General features: G+C 45.3%; 1 protein-coding gene across 1 annotated transcript in view; it reads right to left on the reverse strand.

The window, feature by feature from the left end:
* ELAPOR2 (endosome-lysosome associated apoptosis and autophagy regulator family member 2) overlaps window positions 1–22,261 on the reverse strand; it is a 51,095-nt gene extending 28,834 nt beyond the window's left edge. The window contains exons 1-4 of the mRNA XM_009645665.2: window positions 22,147–22,261; window positions 5,800–5,995; window positions 5,033–5,180; window positions 2,119–2,205 (exon numbers count right to left, since the gene is read on the reverse strand). Of these exons, the coding sequence (XP_009643960.1) occupies window positions 2,119–2,205; window positions 5,033–5,180; window positions 5,800–5,963 (399 nt within the window). The 5' untranslated portion in view covers window positions 5,964–5,995; window positions 22,147–22,261. The remainder of the gene's footprint in view (window positions 1–2,118; window positions 2,206–5,032; window positions 5,181–5,799; window positions 5,996–22,146) is intronic.
* Window positions 22,262–26,383: the final 4,122 nt, after the last annotated feature.

Here is a 26,383-nt window from a genome sequence, read left to right on the forward strand (position 1 = left end):
CAGTGCTTGACAACCCTTTTGGTGAAAAATTTTTCCTAATGTCCAATCTAAACCTGCCCTGGCACAACTTGAGGCCATTTCCCCTTGTCCTATCACTTCTTACTTGGGAGAAGAGACCATCCCCCACCTCACTACCCCCTCCTGTCAGGCAGTTGTAGAGGGCAGTAGGGTCTCCCCTCAGCCTCCTCTTGTCCAGGCTGAACACCCCCAGTTCCCTCAGCCGCTCCCCATCAGCCTTGGGCTCCAGACCCCTCACCAGCTTTGTTGCTCTCCTCTGGACATGTTTCCTATATGTAAAGATATATATATATATTCCTAACATATATAGTAATATATATATATTCCTAACATCTTTCCTATAGTGAGGGGCCCAAAATTGAACACCGTATTCAAGGTGCAGCCTCACCAGTGCCGAGTACAGGGGCATGGTCACTGCCCTGCTCCTGCTGGCCACATTATTCCTGATACAAGCTGGGATATCACTGGCCCTCTTGGCCACCTGGGCACACTGCTGGCTCATATTCAGCCAGCTACATACTAAAAGCAGCAGGTTTACCAAGACCCTGCCTGATCTACAAAGCTGTGCCATATCTACTAGCCCAGTACAAGATGCCTACTGCCGACACAGTGGCCTGAAGGTGCTATATTTTCACACAAGAAGAGGGATAAACTCTACAAGCATAAGGGTCCAGGAAAATGAGATTACATTAGTGCTCTACAGGACTGGAAGGACCACAGTTTTTGTTCACCCAGGATAAAGAGTCCAAAAACTCGGCAAAGTGGAGATACAGTATATTGTATCTCCCACTCCCCAAACATCTAATATCCAGGGGGGCAGAGGAGAGCTGGGTTATCGCAGGTAACAGCAGAAACTGGGACCATATTGAATTAAACATCACGTTGTGTGGTGTAGAGATACTCAACATCAGCTCTGGTGCAGCAGGACCAGCATGCTGAAAGCAGAGGCTGCAGCAATTGGAAAACTGGGCTCAGAGAAGCTGCCAGGGCAGGGTTTGCAATGCAGACAAAAACCTTGAGGAGAGCCAGAACAATCATCTCACCCAGCTCGCATGTCTACACTTCATCCAAGGATCCAAGCAACCTTCACAGTCAGTGGAGACACTTGCATATCCCGGACAAGAGCTCAGATCCCACCATCTCCCATGCAGACATCTCTCAGCTCACCCAAGTCGATGCCCTGGCCTTGGATCTACCTCTCAGCCTGTGCCACTCACCCCTCCTCACCCAGTTCTCCTGCCTCCCAATGTGACTTGCACAGGGCTTGCACCTGAGCTAACAGGCACTGCCAACCAGAGCTGGCTCAGGAATACAGTTACTCCTCCAGAAGGATTAGCAGACCATGGAAAACAGAGACCAGGCTGCTGTCTGTGCCCATAAAAAGCCTTTTTCTTCTGGCATGATGTCACCTATGCCGGGCCTTTGCTGGCACAGCTCTGGAAATTAGGGTATGATGGTGTATGAGGGTATAGTGGAAGGCAGGTGTCACCATGAGTTGGTCTACGCGCGATCTGTGCACCGAGCAAACTCAGCCAGCTGGGGTCACAGGCCAGCCAAAGGGCTGCTGCTCCCAAGGTGGACACGCTCCTATCGGGGCTGCAGGAGCCACCCTGGGGCTGCCAGCTTGCTCTTCAACTGGGTAAGTCCCCACAGAGCACAAGCTGAGTGTGGTCCAGCTCTTCTGCACACATTTGAGAATAAAATGCCCGTCCTGCCTGCCTCCACACACACCCCATTCCCACCACTCTGCTGAGCAAGAGCGAATAATCTTGCGTTCTCGTGAGCAAACAACTGTTGTAGAAGATTTCAATTACAATCATGCAGAGTGACTGTGGTGTGTGGATTTGCATAAATCTATTTAAACTCATAAAGCACTTGAGTCAAAGCCCAGGGAAATCAATACAAAGTCTCGCATCTATATCATTTGCTTTGGGATCAGCCCCTTAGAGAACTCAGTGGCTCTGCCCACAGTATTAGGAAAGCTGTGCTTCTTCACATGCATTCACAGGGTCTGGCCCTTATTTGCTCTCTGCTCAGAGGAAATCACAGACATTTATAAATAGGAAAAAAGCTTCATGAAGGAATTTTTTGCATACTTACAGAATGAGAACCCCATTCCCCGTTGTCTGTTAACTTCACCCACTTGTCTGCCGTGGACTCCATCTCTTTGCACTGGTCATTTTGTATCTGTTAATCAAAAACACAAGAACAGTGACCACGATCAGATGCATCTCTCTGTCAGCACAATCACTGCTGGCAGGGAATGATAAGATTCAGCTTTGTTCCTGCTGTCTTTGTATTTAGGACAGCCTTATCTGTGGCAAAAAAAAAAAAAAAAACAAAACCGAAAACACCACTTTCAAAACCTGCTACCAGCTTAACAGTGCCTCCAAAAACCACCTCTGATGCAGATGGAAAAAAAGAGCATGAGGAGAAGATCTCAGCCTTGTCCTCTTGCTATCTGGTCAGACTCAGATGCTGAGCATCCTGTCTTCGTTACCTCCTCCCTCTCCTGAGCCCACCAAGACCCAGTTCTCTAAAATCCAGAGGCCATGGGCTTCTAAGTCAGAGGAAAGGTAGGAGTGGACAAAGCTAGGAGACAAACTGTTTTCCCTGCAGCCAATATCTGCTATGTCTTTGGCTCCCTGCCACCTGACCTGACGAGGGATGAGAGTAACATTATCCACGTGCCATGGAGAGTCTGGCCTGGCAGAGGTGTGAGGTTGACTGTCCCTCACTCGGGTCCAGCACAGCTCAGCAGCCTTTCCTTGCAGCAGGGTTTGGTGCATGGCCTCACAGAAGTCCACTTCACTCTTCTCATAACTCTCTGAAGAAAAAGTATCAAGTCCCTTCGAGGCACGAGTTCAATTACTCAGCTTTTATTCCACCAGGGACAAAGGCCAGTTGAATGCTTTCAGAAGACCTGGGGTCAAGCATCTTCCTCAAAGTTGCTTCACGTCAGGACTGAAATAAGTCGCATAACCCCACATCCTCCAAAGCATCTGTGCCCTTACTTCCCATGTAGATCAACAGCACTGAGGAAAAGAGGTGAGAAGAAGCACCTAAGTAGAAGGTAGATCCCTAATTAGCTTGTGCAATCTGAGCTACAGCATCTTTGTGCCTCAGTTCCCATCTGCAAAAAGGAGGTAAGAATGTATAGTCTCTTCTAACAAAGTGTAAAGGGCTTTGATATGTAAAAAGAGCCTGGGAAGGGCAGGCTGCAAAAGCACTGGTCTCTAACAAGAAGAGTCCACGCTTGCTTCCCATGTTTGAGGACGACTCCTCGCTTCCCCTCAGACCAGCCGTGCAGCCATCTGCACCTGGAGAGCCCGAAAACTTCACGTTTTCCTGGCAGCCTGCAAGATACTGCCACTGAAATGGCACTGTCCAGAGCTAAAGCGTCATTGTTAAATATATTTAAGCACAAAGACATGCTGGAGAAAAAAAATAGACTTTTAGAGGAGTCTTAAATATGGTTTCCCTGAAATAGTGAGGCTGACTGGGAATTATTTACATGGGCATTTCCGTAAAGGACTCCACCACTTACTGCTGCTTGAACAGGGAACGATAAATTGAAGGAGGCGAATGAGTGGGATATGGATAAAAGTAATATTCAAAAAGCCATTTTCAAAGCCAGTGCTCAGAGAAACAATGTATTTGCCCCACTGCAGGAGTAGATCAGTCAGTCAAGCAACTGGAGCTAAGATTCGTCATCCTGGTACATCCACCTGACAGCAGAAAGCATATTTGCTGCTTTCTTCCCATGAAGAAGGCAGGATAGTCTAATATAAAAGTGAAATGGCTAAATAATATTGGCTGCACTGTCTGCTATCAAAGCGCAATAGATTGCACTGAGGTAGCAGCAAGAGGGTGCCTCCAAGAGGTGATTTTTGTCTTCCTTTCCCTTCTTTATTAAGGATAAGGATACTCCACACTTTTCTCCAAGCTTCAAGAAACATTAACCAACACCAGCTAAGGCTTCGCACTCCTGTGAGGTAACATGAGCTGTGTTTTTCAGATGAAAACCAGAGCTCACCAGACAGGGAGAGAGGCAGTAACAGAGGAGATGATTGAAAAATTCCAGTCATCTCCTGCTCTGAGTTTCCCTTTCATTAATTCTTTTTCTGTCCCAAATGGCAGGAACAACATGCCAGGGAAAGCAACCTGTTGGTCAAACCTTCCAAAGCATCCCAGTGATGTGGAGCATCTGCACCGCACTGCGGAGCGTGGTGCTGGGTACCCCCTGCTCCCTGGACCCCAACCAGTCCATCCACATGGGCAGGGCTGTCCTTCCCATTCAGGTCCCTGCTGATCAGACTGTTTTAGTAATTTGGGTACAGCGTGGCACAAGCCCAGCCAGGCTGCTCCCATTTCAGAGCTAATGACCCCCAGCCCCTCCATTTCACAGTGCAGACACGTCCTCAGAGCCTAATTCCTACTGAAAGTCAGCTGAATTTTTACTCCTAAATCTCTCTGGAGGACATTTCTGGCTTTTTTTTTTTTTTTTTTTTTTTAAGGATCACCCTTTTGTCTCTTCTCCTGCTTTTCTTTTCATCTTAATTGCTATGACCCAAATTGACCTAAAACTAAAGCTAAGGTTTCCACACACTAATGTCTTGGAGCACCTCAGGTTCTGGATGCCTACCTTGGAAGAAGTCTTTTTAAAAATGTCAAGTCCCTAAAAGGCATCTCAATCAAACTCCCCCAAACTGAAGCATCTACCACCAACAGTTGTCTCGTAAAAGGCTGGACTAATGGGGGCTGTCATGACCCCTAATGGAAAAATCCCAGCACATGGTAGATAGAATCAGTTTAGCCTGAGTTTTGAAGATGAAATAAATGCCAAACGGCAGCATAAGTGACAGAAAGAGAAGATTTTTTTTTTGTCTTGTTCAGCAATAACAAGCTATGGACATATGGGGAATGTGAAGGGAGAAAAGGCTGTTTCCAATGGTCTTTATCTGGACTAAATTCTTACAATATAAGGGTGGATTCACCATATAAAAGGCCTTACAAAAAATTCGAAGAAGATGTTGTTGTCAATATACTGGTACTCGAAGAAGACAGAACCAGATTTCTTCAGGTGCACAGCGTAGATGAGAGAAACTGTACAATCATCCCTGTTCGACTCTATGTAATTCCCTCGAGGCGTCCATGATGAGCTGATGAACATAAACAAAAGAACTGAGATGACAGACACTGAGGAGACTTTTCTTACACTACCATACAAAAACACGTTACTCAACAAAGAACCCAGAACCCCACAGTAGCTAACTGCAGTGAATTTATAACTTTATTACTGGATTCCCATTTATTCCTCATGTAAATATAATACTTTTCATTAAAAACATGTGTGGGAAAAGATAATGGTACTAGAAATTTAGGACCCAGCCTACATAGGAAAGGTTTATTATCCATAGGATTAACATACTTTCAATTATACTCCGAAAGAGCCTTCTGCAACCACCATGGGTCTCTAAATAGGCTGTGAAAGTACCTTTTAGCCACATTTACTCTACCATGACCCTGGAGCTTTCCAGCTACAAATAAGAGCAGCTCCAGGCTGGTTGCAGACTCACTAGATGCTGATGAGCCTGAAGAGACTGTGATGACAGCAAAGAGATGGCAAAAAATTTCCCTTTCCAGCCACTCTCGTTTGCCATTACTGGGGCTGGTTACCCTCTGGAGAGCTTAGATAAGTCATTAAGCTGGCTTTGTGCTGCTGAGCTGTCTCAGGTTTACCTATGGCTGCGTAACCCAGATGCAAACAGAACTTCTCACTTGTTGCAGCTGTCGGCTCTATTCTCAGCCGAGCCAACTGTCGTGTCCATGAAAGTCGCCACGTTGGAGAATCCTGCCGGCAGCTCATCCCACTCATCAAACTTGATCCCGCTGCCCAGTGAGTACGTCCCTTCTGCACATTTGCTGCACACCTGGTTCTTCATCTCCAGGTACTCGCCAGAGGCACAGGAGAAAGCTGGGGAGACAATAATTTCCAACATGTGAATGGAGAAATTAATCGCAATTAATTTCCATTAATTTTTTGCTGCTTAATTAATTAAGAGTGAACTGTCAGTAAAGGCAACCAAACAGAAATGTCCCAGCCCCAGGAACACAAGAGCTGAACTACCAACATTGGCTACAAAATTGAGATGTTTACCAGTGCCTGGTTTTTCACTGATGTGGCCGCACTGAAACCTCATCTCAGAAGACAACTCCTGATTTTCAGCTTGTCTCCATTGGCAAAACAAGGTTTTAGAAAAGGAATGTCTACCCACAGACTGCATCCAAAAGCAATTTGTGAAAATGAGGGCTTGTAATACAGTTCTCCTCACCCACCTCTTACACCCTGAACTCAGTTAAAATCACCTGGCACCTGAAAGCCAGCACAGACTCGTCTCACCCACCTGTATGGTAGCTAAGAAGAGGGCAGAGCAGCAGCCTAACTGTAATATAACACTACAAACCACAGCTGAGAGTTGCAGACCTAGTCTGAGGCTCTCTCCACATTTAGGGACATGGTTTAGTGTTAGGTTTACAGTTGGACTTGATGATCTTAAAGGTCTTTTCCAACCTAAACCATTCTATGATTCTATTACCCTCACAGGGGCTGCTACAAAGCCTTGAACATCTTGCCTCATAGACCAGTTGGTCTTGGAAAAGATCACCAATGGGCCTGTGTCTTGCAAATGGGCATCTTTGACTGGTGATATTAGCATGCTAAGAAAATAAACACTGGTTGCCAGCACAGCAAAGACAGTAACATACAAACATATCCAACTAGGGGAAGTATAATTTAGAAGGAATGTTCACAAAGTGGTTTTTTTCTGACGTCTTTAAAATTACTTACTCCAAGTAACTGTATATACTCCAAGTAACTATATATCCCTTGTTCCAGTCTGATCACATGTCTACCTGCTACGGGAAGAATATTTCCACTATATAGAGGGAACCCGGACAGCAGCTGAAGTCCTGTATGCCTACGGAGCCCCATGTCTCTGCCAGTGTCATGATTTAACCGTGGCCGGCAACTCAGCCCCATGCAGCCACTTCCCCCAGGTGGGATGGGGGAGAGAATCAGAAGGATAAAAGTGAGAAAACTTGTGGATTGAGATAAAGGCAGTTTAATAGGTAAAGCAAAAGCTGCACACACAAGAAAAGCAAAGCAAGGAATTCATTCCCTGCTTCCCATGGGCAGGCGGGTGTTCAGCCATCCCCAGGACAGCAGGGCTCCATCACACATAACGGTGACTTGGGCAGACAAACGCACTCCAAATGTCCCCCCTTCCTTCTTTTCTCCCCCCAGCTTTATATGCTGAGCATCACATCATATGGCATGGGATATCCCTGGGGTCAGCTGTCCCAGCTGTGTTCCCTCCCAGCTCCTTGTGCCCCCCCCCAGCCTCCTCACTGGTGGGGTGGGGTGAGGAGCAGAAAAGGCCTTGGCTCTGTGTCAGCACTGCTCAGCAGTGGCAAAAACATCCCTGTGGTATCAACGCTGCTTCCAGCACAAATCCAAACCATAGCCCCATACCAGCTACTATAAATAAAATTAACTCTATCCCAGCCCAAACCAGCACAGCTGGGAAACATAACTCCTGCCTGGATGTCCATTTCACCAGCAGACCATCCCGCTGTCCCCCAGCCCCATGCTGTACCACATCCTCTCTCAGAATATCCTGGATGGAAAACAAATGAGTGCTTTCTGCAGAACATAGCATTTCCTACATTGCTTGCAGATTCTTAAACTTAACTGTGCCAGTTGAGCCAAAGCTGGATTGAGAGCAATGCACACAGCTCACATCCCAAGAAATGGTGTGATTTTTTACTGCTTCATGCACGCCACATTGTGCAGTGACAGATATTTCACAAACTCACTTGAAGAGACATAAACTCGCAGTCTGAGAAACTGTAGGACGAGGCCAGACTGCTAGCCAAAGTAGTGAAACTGGCCCAAAACAACTGATGCCAGCTGAAGTCTCAGCATATGCAGTTTCATAACGTGCTGATGTTTATCTAACTGCAGAAAAACTTGTTTGATTGTAAGTACTTCGATAAAGTCATGGCTGCATAACATCAATTTCCATGGGAATCCAACTGCAGTTCAGGCTCCCATTTCTGTGCCGGCTCTCGCAGCATTTCTATGTGTAATTGCCCTTGACCGGCAGCACTGGAATGCAGATAAAAGGTCCATTTTGATAGAAAGATCTGCCAAAGGCTCATTTTTCCCTCTTGGTCATATCAGCATATTCTGAATTTGAACGAGTAGACTTCAAGCCAACAAATCTGTTTGCCTAACCCCGCTGCTCATTGGTGATGGACCAAGAAGGAAAGCGGGCAGGAGCCTAGCAGGGATGGGTGCTGGGCTGGGTATATACAAGGAAATCCTGCCGCAACGGATTTCTGTGAAAGACTGACAGACAGGCAAAAAAATCCACCCTCAACAGGGGCAAGTTGTTTTCTGCAGGCAGCATAGCCCATCTGGCTACCTCTGCGACCCCAGTTCAAGCCACAGGACGCACCCGCACTGCTTTTTTCAGAGACCTGGGGAAAAATAGCGAGCGCTTCCCCATGTGTCTGAACTGAGACCACGCGTCGTACAGCTTCTCACCTCAAACGCATAATGGTGGCCTGACGAACTGCTTTAGCACTATTAATTAGTCCTGCTTTATTTTTTTTTTCTTTTGAAAGGTGCAGAGAGAAGCCATCAGGAAGGGAAGTAAACAAGCGAACTCTCTCTCATGACGTGTTCAAATCCTTTAAGAGTTTCAACCTTTTTTTTTTTAAGAAAGTTAAATAGCAAGAGAGTGTTCACACGTTCCAGATTTGTGAATTTCAAATAATGAGTCAGTAACTGCGAGCAATTCGCTGCCGTAACGAAGCCACAGAAGGCAGCAGAGCCTCCTCTTCCATTGCAGTGAGGTTGAGCAGAGATTATTGCTTGAACCAAACTAATATCTTTTAATTCCTTACAACCTGATCATTTTAGAGGCAAAAAAAAAAGGGGGTATACGAGATCAGGCAGGCTGCCACACAGGGCACTGCCATGCATCCCTCACTGTCCAGGAGAGAGATGAGCCTTCTTATTTAGGTGGGGAATTACCTTCTTTCCCTTTTCTAAGAATCGTATTTCAAAGGCAGCAGCATTTCCCGTCAAAACACATACGTCTGCAAGCACACTAGCTCTGAGCATGCCAGCTGCTTGCCACGTTCAATTTGGGGCTGAGTGTGGCTAATAGCAACAGAAACCGCTTTCGACATTGGAACAGATGCATCCTTTGGTCTCGCTCCAGGTGCTCGGGAGCAGCTGGAGGGGAATGGGGAGGAAACACGGTGTGTGACGAGCAGGGAGATGGTCTCCTCTCTGAGTGTCGCATGACTTGCTCTTCCAACAAGGGGGGAGACCAAAAGTCAGGCCAAACCCTCTTTAATCAGAGCAGCATTGGTTCAGGAGTCCGTCCCAGCTGGAGGCAGCGGGCACACTGTGGCTGTGCCCAGAGGGACCCTGCAGAGCAAACATCCCCCATGGGACCATGGGCCAGGAGGCACTTGGCCAGGTGGGGACAGGGCACAGGCAGATGATCCGTCCCAGGGCACTTTACCTGGCTCACGGCTGCTCCATCTCACTAAGATGCAGCTGAGCACAGATCTAGCACTGACCAGTGACCGCTTGTCCACAGGAATGGTTGACATTATCACAGCACTGCTGTGTTTGGGGGGGTGACACACTGTGTTTGGGGGGGTGACACACTGTGTTTGGGGGGAGACACACGCAAGATGCTGTCAACAGGAAGGACAGTATCATCGCATAGGAGGTTACAGTGCGATGGGAAGCTTCAGGAATTGAAATCGTATATTTTAGGTGTGTGCTCTGATTCGTCCTCCACTAAACCCTCCCTCTCGGAGGGAAAATCGGCCTCCTGGCTTAGAGGCAGCCTTTGTGAACACTACCTGCCCCTGACCCCGGAGCCCATTTGTTTATGCATTTGATACTTAATTTTCAGAGAAAACATGCCCATCGAATAACTCCTTACATGTCTACCCTGTTTCAGAAAACAGAACTAAGGCTGTTAAATCACGCAGGCAATTCTGAAAATCTTTTCCAGAATCAGCACTATTGATCCTGTTTGAACATCATTACTCCTTCCTTCCCCTCTCGACTGCAAACTTTCCTACTGCAGCTTTCAAATATCAGTTTGGGTGCTGCACACCACCTTACGCAGAGCAACGCACAATATGAAGACTGAATTTGATCATCTTTCCTTCTGTGAAAGAACTGTGAAATGCATTAAAAGGTTTCAAGACTTGCCCCATCACGAGCATTTTTAAAACGGGGAGAACATTTTCAGAGGCAGTTAGGAACTTCAGTCGCTCCAGTGAAGCCAATGCAATTATTGGTGATTTGCAGCTGTAGCTTTCTTAAAATAAATACAGAAGAAAAGAAAAAAAATGTTGTGGTTTGTAGAGGCGACCAATCTTGGTCACAAAAGCTGCTGTAAAATACAGGCAGCCAGCGCCACCGGCAGCCCCACGCATTCACACATGCATGCAATAAAGCTGACACTGGATTCACTTCATAAAAAATTAACAAGAGCTCCAATACTAATACCCACCAAAACCATTGTGTAAGTCTCGTCAAACAGACCTCATTTTGTGCTTTAAAAGGATTACAAGCCGCTTGATAAAGGTGACTGAGTGGAGGTAATAGACTTAGGGTTTCTAATACAGTTAACTTAGTTTTGCATGTCATGCTGATGAAGAAGGTAGTGCCACACAATACCAGGCAAGCACATCTTAAATGGATTAAGAACTGCCCGAAAGATGGATCTCAGACAGGGCTGTTGGTGGGAAACCGGCGCTGAGCAGGGAGGAAGGGGGCAGCTCTGCCTGCCCCAGGACTGAGTCTGATGGCTGTCCGCATTTTTATCAACGATCTGCAGGCAAATAGAAAAGGAACGGTATTAAAATGGGCAGGTGAGAGGCTGTCGTCAGGCCTGAGCCCACTCGAAGTCAGTGTGTTTTAAGAGTCGAAGCCCAGCCACTGAAGGCAGGGAGTGCCGGCCCTGCCTGCAGAAGGCTAAAACATATCCCGGAGAGCAGCAAGCCTGAGGGTCGGGGTGGACCCATCATTCACCAAGAGCTTCCACTGCCAAGACGTGCAAAATGGTGCTGGTGAGATCTGTGGATATATTTAGAGGTGGAGGTAGGGATGTGTAGGATGAAACACATGCATTACAGGCAAGAAGATCGCTCTAACACTGAATATAGTTGTGATTCAGCATTTTTAAGAGGTCACGCAAACCAAAAGGGCTTAAAATGCTTTTAAAATTAGGGGTAATGTCTTGCAGTGAGAGATCTGAAGTGCTTAGTCTATTTAAATTATCAAAAGAAGATTGAGAGTCAGCTTGATTAATATATAAGCATCTCCAGGGGGAGAAAACACAGGATCCCACTGGTATCTTTAATCAAGCAGAGAACTGCATGAAGAACGACCTTCTGGAAGCTGAACCCAGTCAAATTCAAACTGGAAGTAACGCACATTTTTAATAGGAAGGCTGACTGATTGCTGGAACAATCTGGCATGGTGTGTGATGGACCCTTTGTCTCTCAAGCACTTCGTACCATAACTGGACACCATATGGAAGAAAAGCTCACGCCAAATACAAATTAGCAGCCTCAGCATCAGCCTAAGTGGATGCATTTTAATGGCTTGTGAGGTCAAACTAGCAAATCTAATTAATCCCCCTCCTCTTAAACTCCGTGAGTCAAGAGCAATGGTATCTTATCTCCCTCCTGGGACACACCAGGGACGTGGGGCATCCTGAAGCAGAAGCCCTGCCCACGGTGTAACCCCTTCCAAGGAGTGCTTGCAATAGATTACTTTGTAGATCTGATAGCACTTTACAATCACTTCGCAGACATGGAAATGGCTCCCTAGAGGGCAAAACAGACCATAAACAGGCTTGCCTCATTTGCCCTTTGACTGCAAGACTCCAGGGTCACATTCTGCCTTTTAGTACAGCTGTGGCCCTCTCAGTGATTTTGGTGGACGCAATGTTAGTTGGCGCATTTCTCTTCTAGTAACTGATAATCACGTACTGCTTAACTTTCTGATGCTGGGGGTCAGGACAGGCTTATCATGAACACAGCGAGACTGACAGAGTAGATCCTCACATGGATGTTACTACTCAACTACTTCTGAAGTTTGCAACCTGCCTCTAGAGTGTTTTCTCATGTCAAATATGTCCCAGAAACTGCCGTGCTGCGAGAGGGATCAAAATACTTGTGATTTCACCAGAAGATTAATTAAAGCTGCCCCACTGCTCTGCATCCTCCAACACCAAACCGATAACATATTCAGTTGCTTCCCTCCTTGATGCAGCCCTGACCACTCAGCCTTACACCCTCCCTCAGCTAGCTTCCCATCCCACACCACTTGGACCCACTACTTCTACCTCTATCACTCTTCTCAGCAGATGTTTTTCTCCGGACATTTCTCACTTATGATACCTAAAACTATTTCAGTTCTTCTGTTTACTCTGTTGCCACTGAACACGTGCACGCTCACGCATATCCCGCGTCCCTCTGGCTCTCGATACATTGCAATTTAAAAAAAGGCACAGGACTGGATTTTGCTAGATTACGACAATATTAGAAGGGGGAAGCAATGGAGCAATTCTACCTAAACCAATGAAAATACACAGGAAAAATAATCTCAAACACTGGCTTTCCATCTCCCCCCCCTCCATTCCTATGCTGTTCATCCAAAGCCCCACTGCCTGGGTTTCAAGTGAGACGCTGCCATGTCCTGCAGACAGATTCTGGACTGAGCTATCTCAGCCTCCTACAGGCAGAGGTGAAAGCTGTAGCTCAGAAAGGAAATATGAGGTTGGCAGCATCCAGCAGTCGTCCCTCCGAACAGATGCTGGGGAAGATGTGGCCAAGGACAAGTACATAGAGGCATGTGTTCAGTGATACCCTGGGACATCGGGGTCCACACAACATGGAAACAAGGACCAACCAAAACACAGGATGAGGAGAAAAAAGGCCAAGGGATGAGAAGAAATCATTGCTTCATTATTAATGTTTCCTATAATCTCAGCCAGCTTCAGAATGTCTTCTGTGAATAATTTATATGAGGCTTCTCCAATGGACTGTGAATAATTGATGTTCGTTTTCTTCAGTCATTATATCACAATGTGTTACCAGGAACCAGACTGAATCTTAACTTGAGAAAAAGTTTGTCAAGGCTGCTTAGGCTTGAAATGTGATCACACTGAAAGCTGGTGCAACTTGGGGCAGAGTACCTTCTGTGGAAGAGACCCTTCCTTTTCTTAAGAGTAAACAATTTTTCCCTTCATCCAAGAAGTTACAAAGTAAAGCAAAACTTTTTCCAGTTCACCTCTTTGGCAGGAATAGTACCATTTTCCCCAGCTGGCCTGGCACATAGGACAGTTTTATTACCACTTTTATCTCATCATTTGGACAATGAAAGGGGTGGGTTTGAAATGGGAATACTCCATAAATTCATCAAAGCGTGGCGTAGAGTAAAGGAAGGCAGTCATCGCCAAGAGGTCAGCAAGCACATTTGCTGCCAGGGTTACAACAACCATGCTAATGGCTCAGCACTGGAGATGGCAGGAAACATAACTGGAGGTGAGTGAGTAGCTCTCCAAGCCCCACCGACTCCATCAGGCTTATTTTATTGCTCACCAACCAAAGTGGTTGGTGCAAATGGCTTCTAGTGCCACCCGAGATGTGTCACGCACACACACACAGTGCTTGCCTCTCATCCCTCTACCAAGCCATAACGAATCTCAGGGTCTTGCCAGCTGCTTTCCTGTTGAAAGAGAAATCAGTGACTCAGAGGAAGCTGTGTTTAACTGATTTAATTACATCGTGTACACAAATAGGGTGAAAAAATCATCAAACGACACTAAGGCCAACCTTTTTCTTGGAAGTCCCAATACACACATTAACATGCAGTCCTCAGAAACTCTTCTCCAAGAATTGAACTCTGTGGGTTCAGTGCAAACTCTTCTTCTTTTTTTAGCTATACACCTAAGAGAATCTGTGCTTCAAAAAGCCAACAATGGGACTTTTTCCGCAAAGACAGTGTATTGCTCATGCACAGGGGAAAAAATCTGGAAAAATTACTTGTAAAACTGGGTTATGTCTCAGGGTAACGATATGCGTTGTTATTGCATAACAAAACATCCAGAAGGAAATGCCATGGCAAAATGGAGCCTCAAACCTCAGTCCAGGTGAGAAACCTAATGCCATCAATAGGACTTACCTACTGGACTTAAGTTCAGAGCATGCATGAGCAGCGATGCTCTACGAGGAACAGGAATAAACACCTGCTTGAGTGCTTTGCTAAATCACAGCCTTTTAGTAGCGACTCTCAAACGACGCCATGCACACCTCTGCTGGCTAAGCACATTTGCTACATGACAGACATCAATTCCTCAGCTTCACAGTGTTCCTCAGAGCAGCCTCCGCTGCTGAGTGCCAGTGCCCTCCCCAGTGTGCTCTAGAGGGAAAACCTTTCCTTTTCCTTTCAGAAAAGACATAAAAACTTTCCTAGAGATACAAAAGAGACTTGGGTAAAACTGAGTTGCCCAGTCCTGCAGGCCCTGCACACGAAAGTGCCCCTATAAAGATCATAATTTTGAAATCTGCTTCTTGCACATCTTGCTGTTCATGTCAGAGATGGCTCCAGAAACAAGAGTTATATTATATTTTTCTCTGTCAGACATCCTCAATTGCCAGGTAACACATGACAGGCCAAGGGCCAAATCTACAGCAGATCAAGAAGTTGATATGGAATCAAGAAGGGATTTCATGCCCACTAAGAATCGACTTTTTTGGTACTTGGATTTGAGAGAGCAACCTTCCATGTGGCTCATATATTGACAGGCAGCTTCATGGGAGCCCATATGACTGTTCAGAAGAAAGGGGAGAAGGGAAGGTGTTAGTCAAAATGAGGGAGGAGATCAGCATATACCATTCGAGTGAGTGATCTCAAGGATGTAGGAATGAAAGGGGAGGTCTTAGAATCACTTTGGTTGGAAAAGACCTTTGAGATCATCAAGTCCAACCTTCTGAACACATTTTTTGAACCATGTCTCAAAATAGTGCTTTCCTACAGCTCAGGATACCCAACAGCATCTGTCACCTTACGTAAGTATATCTGTGTGCATATGTCAGATCTAAATGACACGGTTAAACACCAGCAGCCATTAATAGCTTGACCTCGTTGTTTTTATTCCAAGGTGAATACCCAAAGACGAAATGTCTGAATGACATAAAAATGAAAAAAAAATAGTACATCAAGGTGGATGAAGACGAGAACCAGTGCTTTTAAGCCATGAGAAAAAATGAGAATGGATACATGCCTAGTCCTCAGAGCTACACTGATGTCACCGTATTTCCTCTCTTCAGTTGAAACAAAGAAATCCCCATCATTTCAAAGGCCATTAATGAGACCAGAAAATAATCCTCAGTGAATGTCAAACAAAAAAGGAAAAAACCTTCTCTAATGACTTGTTAGGATTCACATGTTTGCTTCAAGACGCCGTAACTCTGGACTTATTTAAGCCCTATGGAAAGTAGTCCTTACATGGATTCATATACGAAGACAATGACACAGTGGTGATAACAAATTTTTTTGATTACGTAACAAACTATTTTGAGAGAACATGAATAACTATGACTGTAATAAATAGCCCCATTCTCATGGGAGTATTTGTATGGACATTCACATCTACATGTGCAATACTGCAAGCATTAAAGAAACTTCTAAAACTCACCATTGCTATTTTCAAGTCTTCACCAGCCAAATTTCAAAATTCTAAGTAAAACTCCAGAAGAACCAATCCTTTAGCACAAAGACAACACAGTATTTGCCTGAGTACAAATCTCTAATTGACAATGAACAGATGTAAACTTTATGTCAGCAGGCTGTAACACAAGCACACAGGTTTTGCCAGATGTGTAACATTCATTTTATATTCTCCATCTACACAGATATGTATGTGCGTACACCGTATCTTATAAAATTTGCAGATGCAAGGGAATTAGGAGCAGACTCACTTCTTGCCTGCTGGGATACCCAGTCTTCCCAGAGACCGAGAGAACATCAAGCTCAAAACCTTCTATTTAAGTTTTCTGTTACAAAAGCAGAATGTTAAAACTCCCGCAGATCACCTAAATTGCCTTAAAGTGTTATAAAACCCACAAGCCTTAAAAAGGTCATTTGCCCTAATTGTGTCTAAAGTGCACTGCAATTAGCAGGAAGATCCATATCTCCTCCTGTGGTATCCTAGGAGCAGATTACACAAGTTAGAATAAACTCAACAAACACAGCTCGGTAGCCATAAATCAGGACAAACTTTAGTTTCAGGTCCCAGAAAAGCCCTTTGTAATTAAGGAGGTCTATTTTCTGAGGTCAGTGGAGCTTTCCACACACTTACCTTTTGGCACACGCTCACACACCTCGCCTCAAAACTGAAGCACATTTCTGATTTCAAAGAAGTTGCTCCCGCCTTAGTGGCACCAGGTAAAGGGGGAGTTTGCCAAGCAGAACCTTTAATAACTCCACGGCACCATACTTGATCAAGTTCTTCCACATTATCCATATTTTTTGTGTCTCCTTTCTTGAGAAATCTTGCTGATGATAATTATAACTGGCATTTGGATGCTGACTATAGCAGTGACCCTAACAGCACTTTTCCCCCTTGAACATGGCAAATTCAACTCCTTTTGAAGTTGCTCTATTATTCTCACTACAGGTTCTTTATTATGTACATAGCACCACTAAAATTAAGAGATATTTATGAGATAAGGTGCGACCTATTCTTGTTTAGGATGGCAAAAAATAACTCACATTCTGCGGAATAAGAGTTAATACTGAAAAAGAATTTGAGGTCAAAATGTGAACCCGTTAAGCCCTTTTTGGTCACAAACTCTGCTCAGAGGAGCATATCGGTGAACCTGGGCACAGTAAGGGCACATTTGGGTTGCGCTTGAGTGAAGGGAGATGAAGAAGAGAGGAAGGAGAGGAGACGTGGAAGGAAGGCAGGCTCCAAATTCAGACTTTTAATTTGAGTGTAAAACATGCAGCATATGGTCAGGCTGGCAGAAAAGCCTGGTGGTGGCCACTGAAATGGACTCCAGTGGGAGCGCAATGCCGAGTCCTGCTCCTGCTGCCAGGCGCCAAAATGTCCCCATTAGGCACTGCATACAGCCCCCACCCCAAAGCAAAGGGTTTTCAGGGATACCAGCCATACGGGGGTGCAGGCAAGAGCTTAGCAAACTGCTCCCATTGACCGCCATAAATATTTTCCCTTTAAAAAGCCAAGCACACTGCCCTGATGGCAGTGATCCTTATTAAATTCCCTTCCTGCTATCAGGCTCATGAGGAGATCAGAGTGAGGTCTGTGGTAATTAAAAATGAACGAGACCAAATTAGTTAAGCACATTCCTGACCGTCAAGAAGTAATGGAGTGATTCAGAGAGTCTGGATTTTGCTGAGGGAGGAGGCTTTCTCCAGCGCAATGCTCCCTGCCTCCACGTACGTACCTTACCTCCAAAACGGTGCCGGGAAGATGCCTGGAGGGGACACTGCTCCACTTTAATGTGTCTCTTTGCAGGATCCCTCGCAACCCTGACGTGCTGGTGTCAAAATTATGACTCACCTCTGACCAAATACAGGCATGAGATAGGTGGCCGAGCTATCAGGCATGGCCATGCTGTGGCCTGTCCAGGGGCATCCCAATCCAACGGGGTGAGCCATGAGGTACCACGCCGCGCTGAACAGCAAAACGCAGGCTGACACCCTGATGTGGGGTCTGAAAGTGGCGATGGCAACAGCCCCTCGGGGCAAGGAGATCAGAAAAATATTGGTGGGTGAAAGACAGAAAGCAGCATGTTGTCCCAGTGCAGTGCAATGTTGTCCCAGTGCATTGCAATGTTGTCCCAGTGCATTGCAAGCGAGCTACTGTGCTGCAGAGCTGCTCCTGAACCTTCCCTCCCACACCTGGGGTCACTGCAGGACCTCCTTACAGCATCCCAAACGCCTGCCATGTGAGGTCCCTTCTTTCTTCCTACCTCCCACCCAGATGGTAAAGATGTTGTGGGGAGGGTGGCAGGAGGGGAAGGTGCTCAGGGCAAGATAAAGTAAAAAAAAAACCTTAATGTAATACCCAGGTCATAGCGCAGTCAAAACATGACCGTCCTTTCTACTTTGAACCCCATGAATTCTCAGAGGATCCCGTCTTCTCTGCAGGTAAACTTTGCTGATTAGGTTTTGGAAGACCCAAAAGGGATGAATCCTGACATGTTTCGGAGACTACGGCCATCTCGGGGAATGCTGGCAGTTACTCTCGGCGGGTCACAGTCAGCTGCGCTTTGCAGGTCGGCACGCACTTCTGAATGCAGCAGAGCACGGAGATAGCCAACCTAATTTTAAATGGGTTCATTCGAATGAAAAGCAGTAAAACACAACATCCTGAAAATGAGCACATCTCAAGACACCGCCTGAGCCACGGTGCCACAGTTAGATTGCTCCAGATATGTGAAGCACCTGAGCTAATACATTTTTAGCAGTCTCAAGTGTCTTTCCACTCCACTAGAGACCGCAGTCCAGGCGTATTTACAGAGATGATTGGAGACATTTAACTTATTGTTATACCTTCCTTTGAATTCATAGTTCAGGGACAATTTAAAGAGAATGACTGCTGAGCATTTGGAATTGGGAGAGGTTAGTGCAGTATTCTCAGGATCCAAAATTAATGACAGCCTGCAAGTCACTTCTGTTTTCAGGGAGCAGTAAAGATCAATAGCAGATACTCTCAAGCAGCAGACATTTCTGAATAAATGAAAACAACTGCAAACAGTACATCATGAAGTCAGCAGTAGTGGCAGATGCATTCCAAAACACCCACGTTCTCACCCAGATTCCTCCATATCCAGTGTCCTAACTGCCACCAAGGACCACTGAGGGCTCTGCCAACCTCCAGGAGACAAAAAAAGCCCTATGGGCTCATGCTGTTATACAACTGAAACCTTTTTTTAAGAGCAAAGACATAGCTCTCTGAGCCGCATCTCAGGACTAGGAGACATGAACCAAAGCTTCTGAAGGTAACAGATCTCCAAAGCTGGAAATCGTCCTGCCTGTGGTGGTTGTACTGTGGTCCCCAGCTCTGCACCTTGAAGGACTGCAAGAGAAACCTAAGGGAGCCCAGGACTCTACCAAATGTCAGGATGAGCTCCAGCATCAAGATGCTCTGATGTAGGGTAGGATCTACAGGAAGTAGCAGAAATGGAATAAGTTTGTAGAATGACCAGAAAGACTCATCTCGAAGTATATGCCATACTTACGGTATTTCTTGATAGGCTTCAGTATAAAATAACTCGAGACCTATGAGAAAAGGAAGGCATCCCATAGAGTCATTAATTACTTGGTGAGATGATTATGCATCCCCTGGCCAAGTCTGTAGCACAAATCTCACTCTGTACGTGTGCCACTGAGAACGCACGTTGTAGCAGCCCCAAATACAGAACCTTTCCTTTTCCCGAGGCTATAGCAATTTCTGCTTTTAGCATAAGACATCCTTGATCCAGCTCCTGTGTTGTCAGACAAGACAGAAACCACCAGCTCGAAGAATACGACAAGTCAGGAGGTGTCTATCTGTCAGCATTTTCAGTGTAACTCATCATCATCAACAGACCCCCATGTGCAAACTCCAAAGAGTTGGAGGGCACATAATTTTCAAAAGCTGCCTCTCCCGATATATCCCACCCATTGAAGTCAGCCAAACTCTGCGCTGCTTCAAATACTTTGCCATAAAACCCACCACGTTAGCCAGGCTGAACGGTAGGGCTGGTCCCTACAGATTCCTGCAGTGGTTGACTGCTGTTGACAGATTTGTGTTTTCAGCCTAAAAGATTGGTTGTTCTTAAAGCAAAAGGTGAAAGACTAAGAGATCATAGAATCATAGAATCACAGAATGTTTTGGGCTGGAAGGGACCCCTAGATGTCATCTAGTCCAACCCCCCCTGCAGCAAGCAGGGACACCGCTAACCAGATCAGGTTGCTCAGAGCCCCGTCCAACCTGGCCTTGAATGCTTCCAGGGATGGGGCCTCCACTACGTCTCTGGGCAACCCGTTCCAGTGTTTCACTACCCTCATTGTAAAGAATTTCTTCCTTATATCTAGTCTAAACCTTTTAGCATCAGAATATAGCCAGACATCTCCTGAAGCCAGACAATCCACTACAGACAAACAAAAAAGACAGAACTACATTAACACTGCTGCACTCCCAAGAGCCCAGAGAGATGAGAGCTGAAGGGCTCGGTAAAAGAAGTCAAATACCCAATTGCTTCTCAAACCAGCTGAATTGCCATGGGACTTAACAGCAAGATAACAAGGAGGAGAGGCATCAGTTGAGATGAGTTTCCCTGTGTCTTTAACAGAATCCTGTACTTTGGTGTACAATATCACAGCCAATCTACTGGGCAAAGTTTTCCCTTCCTAGCAGGGGGGCAGATATAGAGAAGCCATATAGTTGAATTTTCATTGGAGCTGATTTAAGACCAGAAAGAGACACAAATAAGAGGAGATAAAGAGGGAAGTGCATCATTTGTCAAAATCCATAGCAGAAAGTCGAGGAGAGTGTAATGTTGCTGGACCTTAAACCATTTATCACAAGGTTCAAGAAGAAATAGTGTATATCAGAAAAAATGAGTTATGCCTATGTACTCCCGAGTACACCAGAAGTGGTTGTGCAGCAGAAGGGATAACACTATCGGCTCCTTTGTAGTACAGACAGCAACAAGTAACAGGCTTGAAGTACAACAAGGGAGATTTAACAGCAGAAAAAGCCATAACAGGAGGGAAAATGAATAGAACAAAATAGATGAGCAAATATCTGGGGAACTTGTGGGCCCTTCATCACCAGAGGTCCCTGAAAACAGTCCAGCCAATAATCAGTCATGAATGGCAAAGACATTGCTACTATAGCTGTTTGGGCTGGGGGATGAATTATGGGATCACCTGAGGTGCATCCCAGCAATATACTTCTGTAATTGAAAAACACATCCTAAGGATATACAGAGATTCCACATTTAAAACCTCAGAAACTAAACCCAAATACCAGGAATGACAGGCAGCTTCTCAAATGATGCTTGCAAGCAGTTAGAAATCTTCCAGTGGTCAACACTGCTGCAGAAAACATTCATTTGCTTTATGCTGGAACATATACCATGAAGAAATGAACAACAAACCTTTACAGGAGAAGAGTCAGAAGTAAATAAAATCTCACCTCTCCCACACTAGAACTGAAGGGACATGGCCATCATTCATCCTGCTTGTCAGATACAATAATTTATACCCCCTGGTACAAATTACTGGGCAAGTAAAGCACTGTCAGGATCTTTTGTGAAGAGAATTGCTAGAGCAAGGCAGTGTGATGGGAAAGATCACTCAGCTTGGGAAGCTACAGAACAGTGAGGGAATAGTTCAAATGTGTTGGCAGAGCAGCAGTTCACGTATGTCCCCAGATGCAAAGAAGTGTCTTAACATTGAAATAACCGCAGGACCAAGCGAGATGAGAACACTCCAAGTTGTTAAAAATAAATACATAAATAAAATCAAAAAGCTTCGGCATGAAAATAACTCAGGCAAATAAGACATTTACCAGTGCTTATGCATTGAGCTTATTCATTAGCTAAACAGTGCAGGTAACGAGAATGTGGACACTATGCAAAGATAATTTGGCCACTCCTGGCCATCATTTTGGCCAATACAGCTACAAATGAACTGGAGAGCTGCAGAGCTTTAGTGAAGGGCAGCTCAAGACAAGCAGCCACGTCTCTTCAAGGGGCTTTGTAACAGACGTGGCTTGTCGGTGAAGAGGCGTACAAGGGTACCTGTAGCAGATATTGATTTATACAGCTACGCTGCAAAGACAAACCTTGCACCACAGCTCCAAGAGACAAGAGGAAGGATTGGAGGGGAAGGAGTAACCAGGGACACTCAGGACATCAGTGACAGAGCTAAGAAGCCACACAAGGGTTAACACACAGCTAGCAATAGTCTGTAAAATTAAAAAAGTGCCGACATACTGCATTCCTTCCCTTTCACCGGGTCCGGTAGTCCAGAGCACTCCACCGATGGATTCGGGACAGCCACCCTCCATCTGGAGCCACTGCTGTCGCATTCTGTGTACTCGAAGTGGTAATCTGTCTGCAAGCAATTACAAAGAGTTTCAGTTTCATCATAACATTTGCATATTAAGCTCATTAATCAAGACTGGGATTAGCAAACTCAGTTATAATTAAACCAGAAAGAAAGTAGCTGGCGTGGAACATACTGTGCAGCACTCTCACTGCTTTGATGATCACCGTGTATCACCGCAGAGCAAGCACAGAGCACGTCGGATGCTGCACAGCACAAATGTTAAGGCAGAGGGTGGGATTTGCAAAAGCACTTGAGAGACGGGACACAGATTCCACTAGAATTTTCTTCCCAGTCTCTTAGAGCAGAATTGATCCCAGACTTCTGGCCATCATGGTATTTGATCTACAGTAGCCAACCAGGCTTCCTCTTTGATCAATGGAGCAAGCCATACCCAGAGCACAAGTCATCCCATGTTAGGTTGGACGTCTAAGATGGAGGGGATGAATTACCTTCTGCGAGTGCCTTTCCCTCTTCATCAATCTCAGAGGAAGCCCAGACAAATTAGAGGAGATAAACCCAGTATTGGGATACCTCTGAAAATGCCATCCAGAGTCAGCTCTGAGGAGCACCTCAAGGCAGATGTGAGGGAAGATCATCCCCATGGTCTCTATCATTGAGATAAGCCCTGAGTAGTCCAAGTGAAAAGCAGTAAGAAAATTCCTAGCATTAGGTAGGAAAGAATATTAGCTATTTAATGTATTAATAACACTGACTCAGATCCTAGATGTAATCTAGACTCATATCTAGTTACATTTTTAGTTTTGTCTTTGTAGCTTTGTTTCCAAATTCATAGCCCAGAATTTTACTATTAAAATAAACCTCAGCAACATCTCATTCTTGAATTGTTTTGGTATCAAGGTGAAGCTGGCAGAACTGGTGCATACGTTTCTTCAGAGGGAACAGACCTATGCTAAAATGACACATACTGGCAATGTCCATGAGATGTCTTCACATGGGCAAGGCCACCTCCAGCTCCCTTTGCAGTCAAGAGAGAGAGAGCATTGGCCACGTGCCTATTTTAGACACCTGCTGCAGAGGGGATGAGGAGATAACACACGTCCTAGAAACGCTTCTTTCTCTCCACTGGCTACAGAAGGAGACCAGCCACTTGCTTTGGATGGAGACTTCTCCACTTCCTCAGGGGAACCCCATCTCCGACACTGCATGGCCCTGCGTGGCCCATGAAAACAACACACAAAATCATGGGACTGAGGAAAACGGGATCAGAGCTTTAGCCACAGGCTCGAGGTTTAGGGCAGACTGGTGTGGTGGATCCACAAAATTGTTGCTTCCTTTCAATTTATCTGGCTTCTCCTGGCAGGACTGGCCATGAACCAAAGAGGGGGCCATGTCCGCAGCCCGAGGCACGAGCAGAAGAGCTCTTAAGCTGGCATAGCTCACTCTCACTACAGTGAAACCCACCCATGAGGCACCATAAATCTGCCTTCCTAAAGATCTGTGCCACTGTGACGGCAGATATTAGCCCCTAAGCTACGCTACCCTAGGAGGAGGTGCTCTGTGCACACAAGGATTATTTTGGGGGCAATCTTTTCCTGCTCCTTCTATCACCCCTTGCAGTGCTGACATCCCACGTGATAGAGCAGAACAGGGGGAATCAGGTGGATACGGGTCAGTCCGTGCTGGCTCTGGTATAGATCAGTTAATCCCTTCACATATTCAGCTGACTCACAAGGAGAAGCCTTGCTATTCTCATTTACAAAAAAACCAAACAATATTGAGTTTAATATTTTTCCTACTGTTAGCATAGCTCTCCAGAGATATTCAGATGTTAATAAAGTTTTACCTAAACATTACAGCCTTTGGTATTTTGCATCCAAGTGCAAATAATATTCTGATTTCTCTGGAATTAATATTTTCATGGTTCAACAAATGCCTTTGTGGCTCAGCCTATGGTCTGGAAACCTGACTAACAGCATAGCAGAAAGGAAAACTATCTGTCTCAAAAATAAAGCAAAGCGTAAGAAGAGACTACCAAACCCAGAGCTACACATGGAATATGATGTACCACACTCAGCGCTATGAATATACTCAATTAAAATATGCATTTTCCACCTTTCATCTCATTATACAGTCTTCAAGGAACAGAAAAAAACCAGTCCTTAATCATCTTGGTATGAAATCTGTGTATAAGGCAACCAGAATATATAAATAACATATCTGTAATAGATCCATCTCATAGTTCATATCACGTTTGAAAAAAAATTATTTATTAAATTAAATATGCAAGACTGGAGTGAAGCAAAGAAAAGGATATTGAAACCCTCTGAATCTGACTCATGTTCGGATCTCTTTTCTATTTCATATCAGGTAAAAAAAATTATAGAGAGCAGTTTGGTGTCAACAATCCAGGCTGCTCTCATAGCCACCCTCTCAAAATACACTTCAGGGATGCCTAGCCAGCAAGAATCCTCTGCAGCCAAGAAGGAGCCAGAGGGTGTCTCAGAAGTGGTGCAGCTGGAAGGGACCTACCATGCAGCGCAGAAACATCCCCTTTAATGATGTCTGACTGCCAGCTACCACCTGAGATTCAAAACTCGGGACAGTAACTAAAATTATAAAGAAAGAGGGTTTCTGCTCTCCTTCCAAATTCAGGCAGAAGAGCCAGGTCTCCATCTCGCCTCTTCCATCCCTCCATGGAAAGGTCTCCAGCTTTAACCAGCCAGATGAGGTTTCCAGGGGAGATGGACCCAGCAGATGTCCTTCCCTCAGACCACCCCATCCCCGTGTGCAGCTGGCTGTGTCCACCGAGGAGTCTCAAGATTCACTAGGAAGGTTGTATGGCAGAACTAAGTTCCTACATGATCTTTTTCTGTTACTTTTTCCTCTACTGTGATCAGTTCCCTTGTGGAAGAGGGGATTTTTTTTTTATTGTTTTCTATCTGACTTTCAACTCAACTTTACATCCGAAAACCACTCCATGGAGTTGGTTGTTCCTCTGGTAATTGACTGTAATGAAGACTCTGAAAAATTAATTTCTGCCCTTGGTCACACACGCATAGCTCCAAAATTTCTTCCAGCTACCATCGCTACCATCTTCTCCCCTATGCTATAGTTTTACCTAGAAACAACCACTGGGGGTCCAGTTGTATCACCCATTTAAAACCAGGATATACCTGTGCAGCATTACAGGCATGACAGCAGCTCACAACTTTGGCTGCATCACTGACCAGCTTTAAATTAACCAGCTTAGCTACTTATAGCAGGTGAATATAACTGCACGGAGCTCCGGTTCAGCTAAATGATCCAGCATCTCAGGCTGGTTTAGCAGCCATGGTGATGCTGTCCTCAGCATCCAGCGAGGCTCAGGTCCGTCCCTATGAGCTGGAAGCACGCCTGGACAGCAGTACCGACAGCCTCAGAGCACACGTGACGTATCCAAGCACTGGAAATCACCCATTAGCGCTGGCTTACCCGGCTCAGTGCTTCTAATCTGCCTCAGCAATTTGAACTCCTCAATATAGAAGGCTGGCAGAGGAGCCTCCTCAGCACCGTGGGACGCTTACAACACCTTTGCATCTCACTGAAAAATACCGTTCCATTACGCTGGGATTTATTCTCCACCCTGACAGAGAAACTTCTTCACCCACCAGTTCTCTCAAAAGAATTTCATGGCAAATCCACTGCCAGATGTTCTCCGTTGCCAGCTATTACTCTGTTTTTGCTTTCAATGTTTTTTCCCCACTATCATCCAGACATATAGTATCTTTAAATTTGGCCATGGGCCTGTTTTAATTTTAACTGTAAGTCTGACTCTGTTTTATTACTTCTCTGGGCTTGGCCTTGATGTTCTAAACACGTCCCTCCTTCAGTTCAGCTGTTACTTCCAATAACATTTCCTACTTTATTGCTCATAATTCCTAGGCTTCAGCAAAACTGGTTTGAATTTCAGATCCAAAGAGTAGGTTTCCATAGGGAAGTGTCTCTCAGAAAAAAATGAACACAACCCTCCATATATGGTTAAGCTAAAAAAAAAAGCAGTTTTCTAAATGGAAAATTGATGCTGTTCCAAGAAGCTGCTCAGAATCAATGTGTAGTCCTCAGCATTAATTTTCAAATGAAAGGTTAATAGTAACCTGAAAAATGCCGCCAAAAACAGGCAAG

The sequence above is a fragment of the Egretta garzetta genome, unplaced genomic scaffold, assembly GCF_000687185.1.
Source record: "Egretta garzetta isolate BGI_Z169 unplaced genomic scaffold, ASM68718v1 scaffold148, whole genome shotgun sequence".
NCBI lineage: Eukaryota > Metazoa > Chordata > Aves > Pelecaniformes > Ardeidae > Egretta > Egretta garzetta.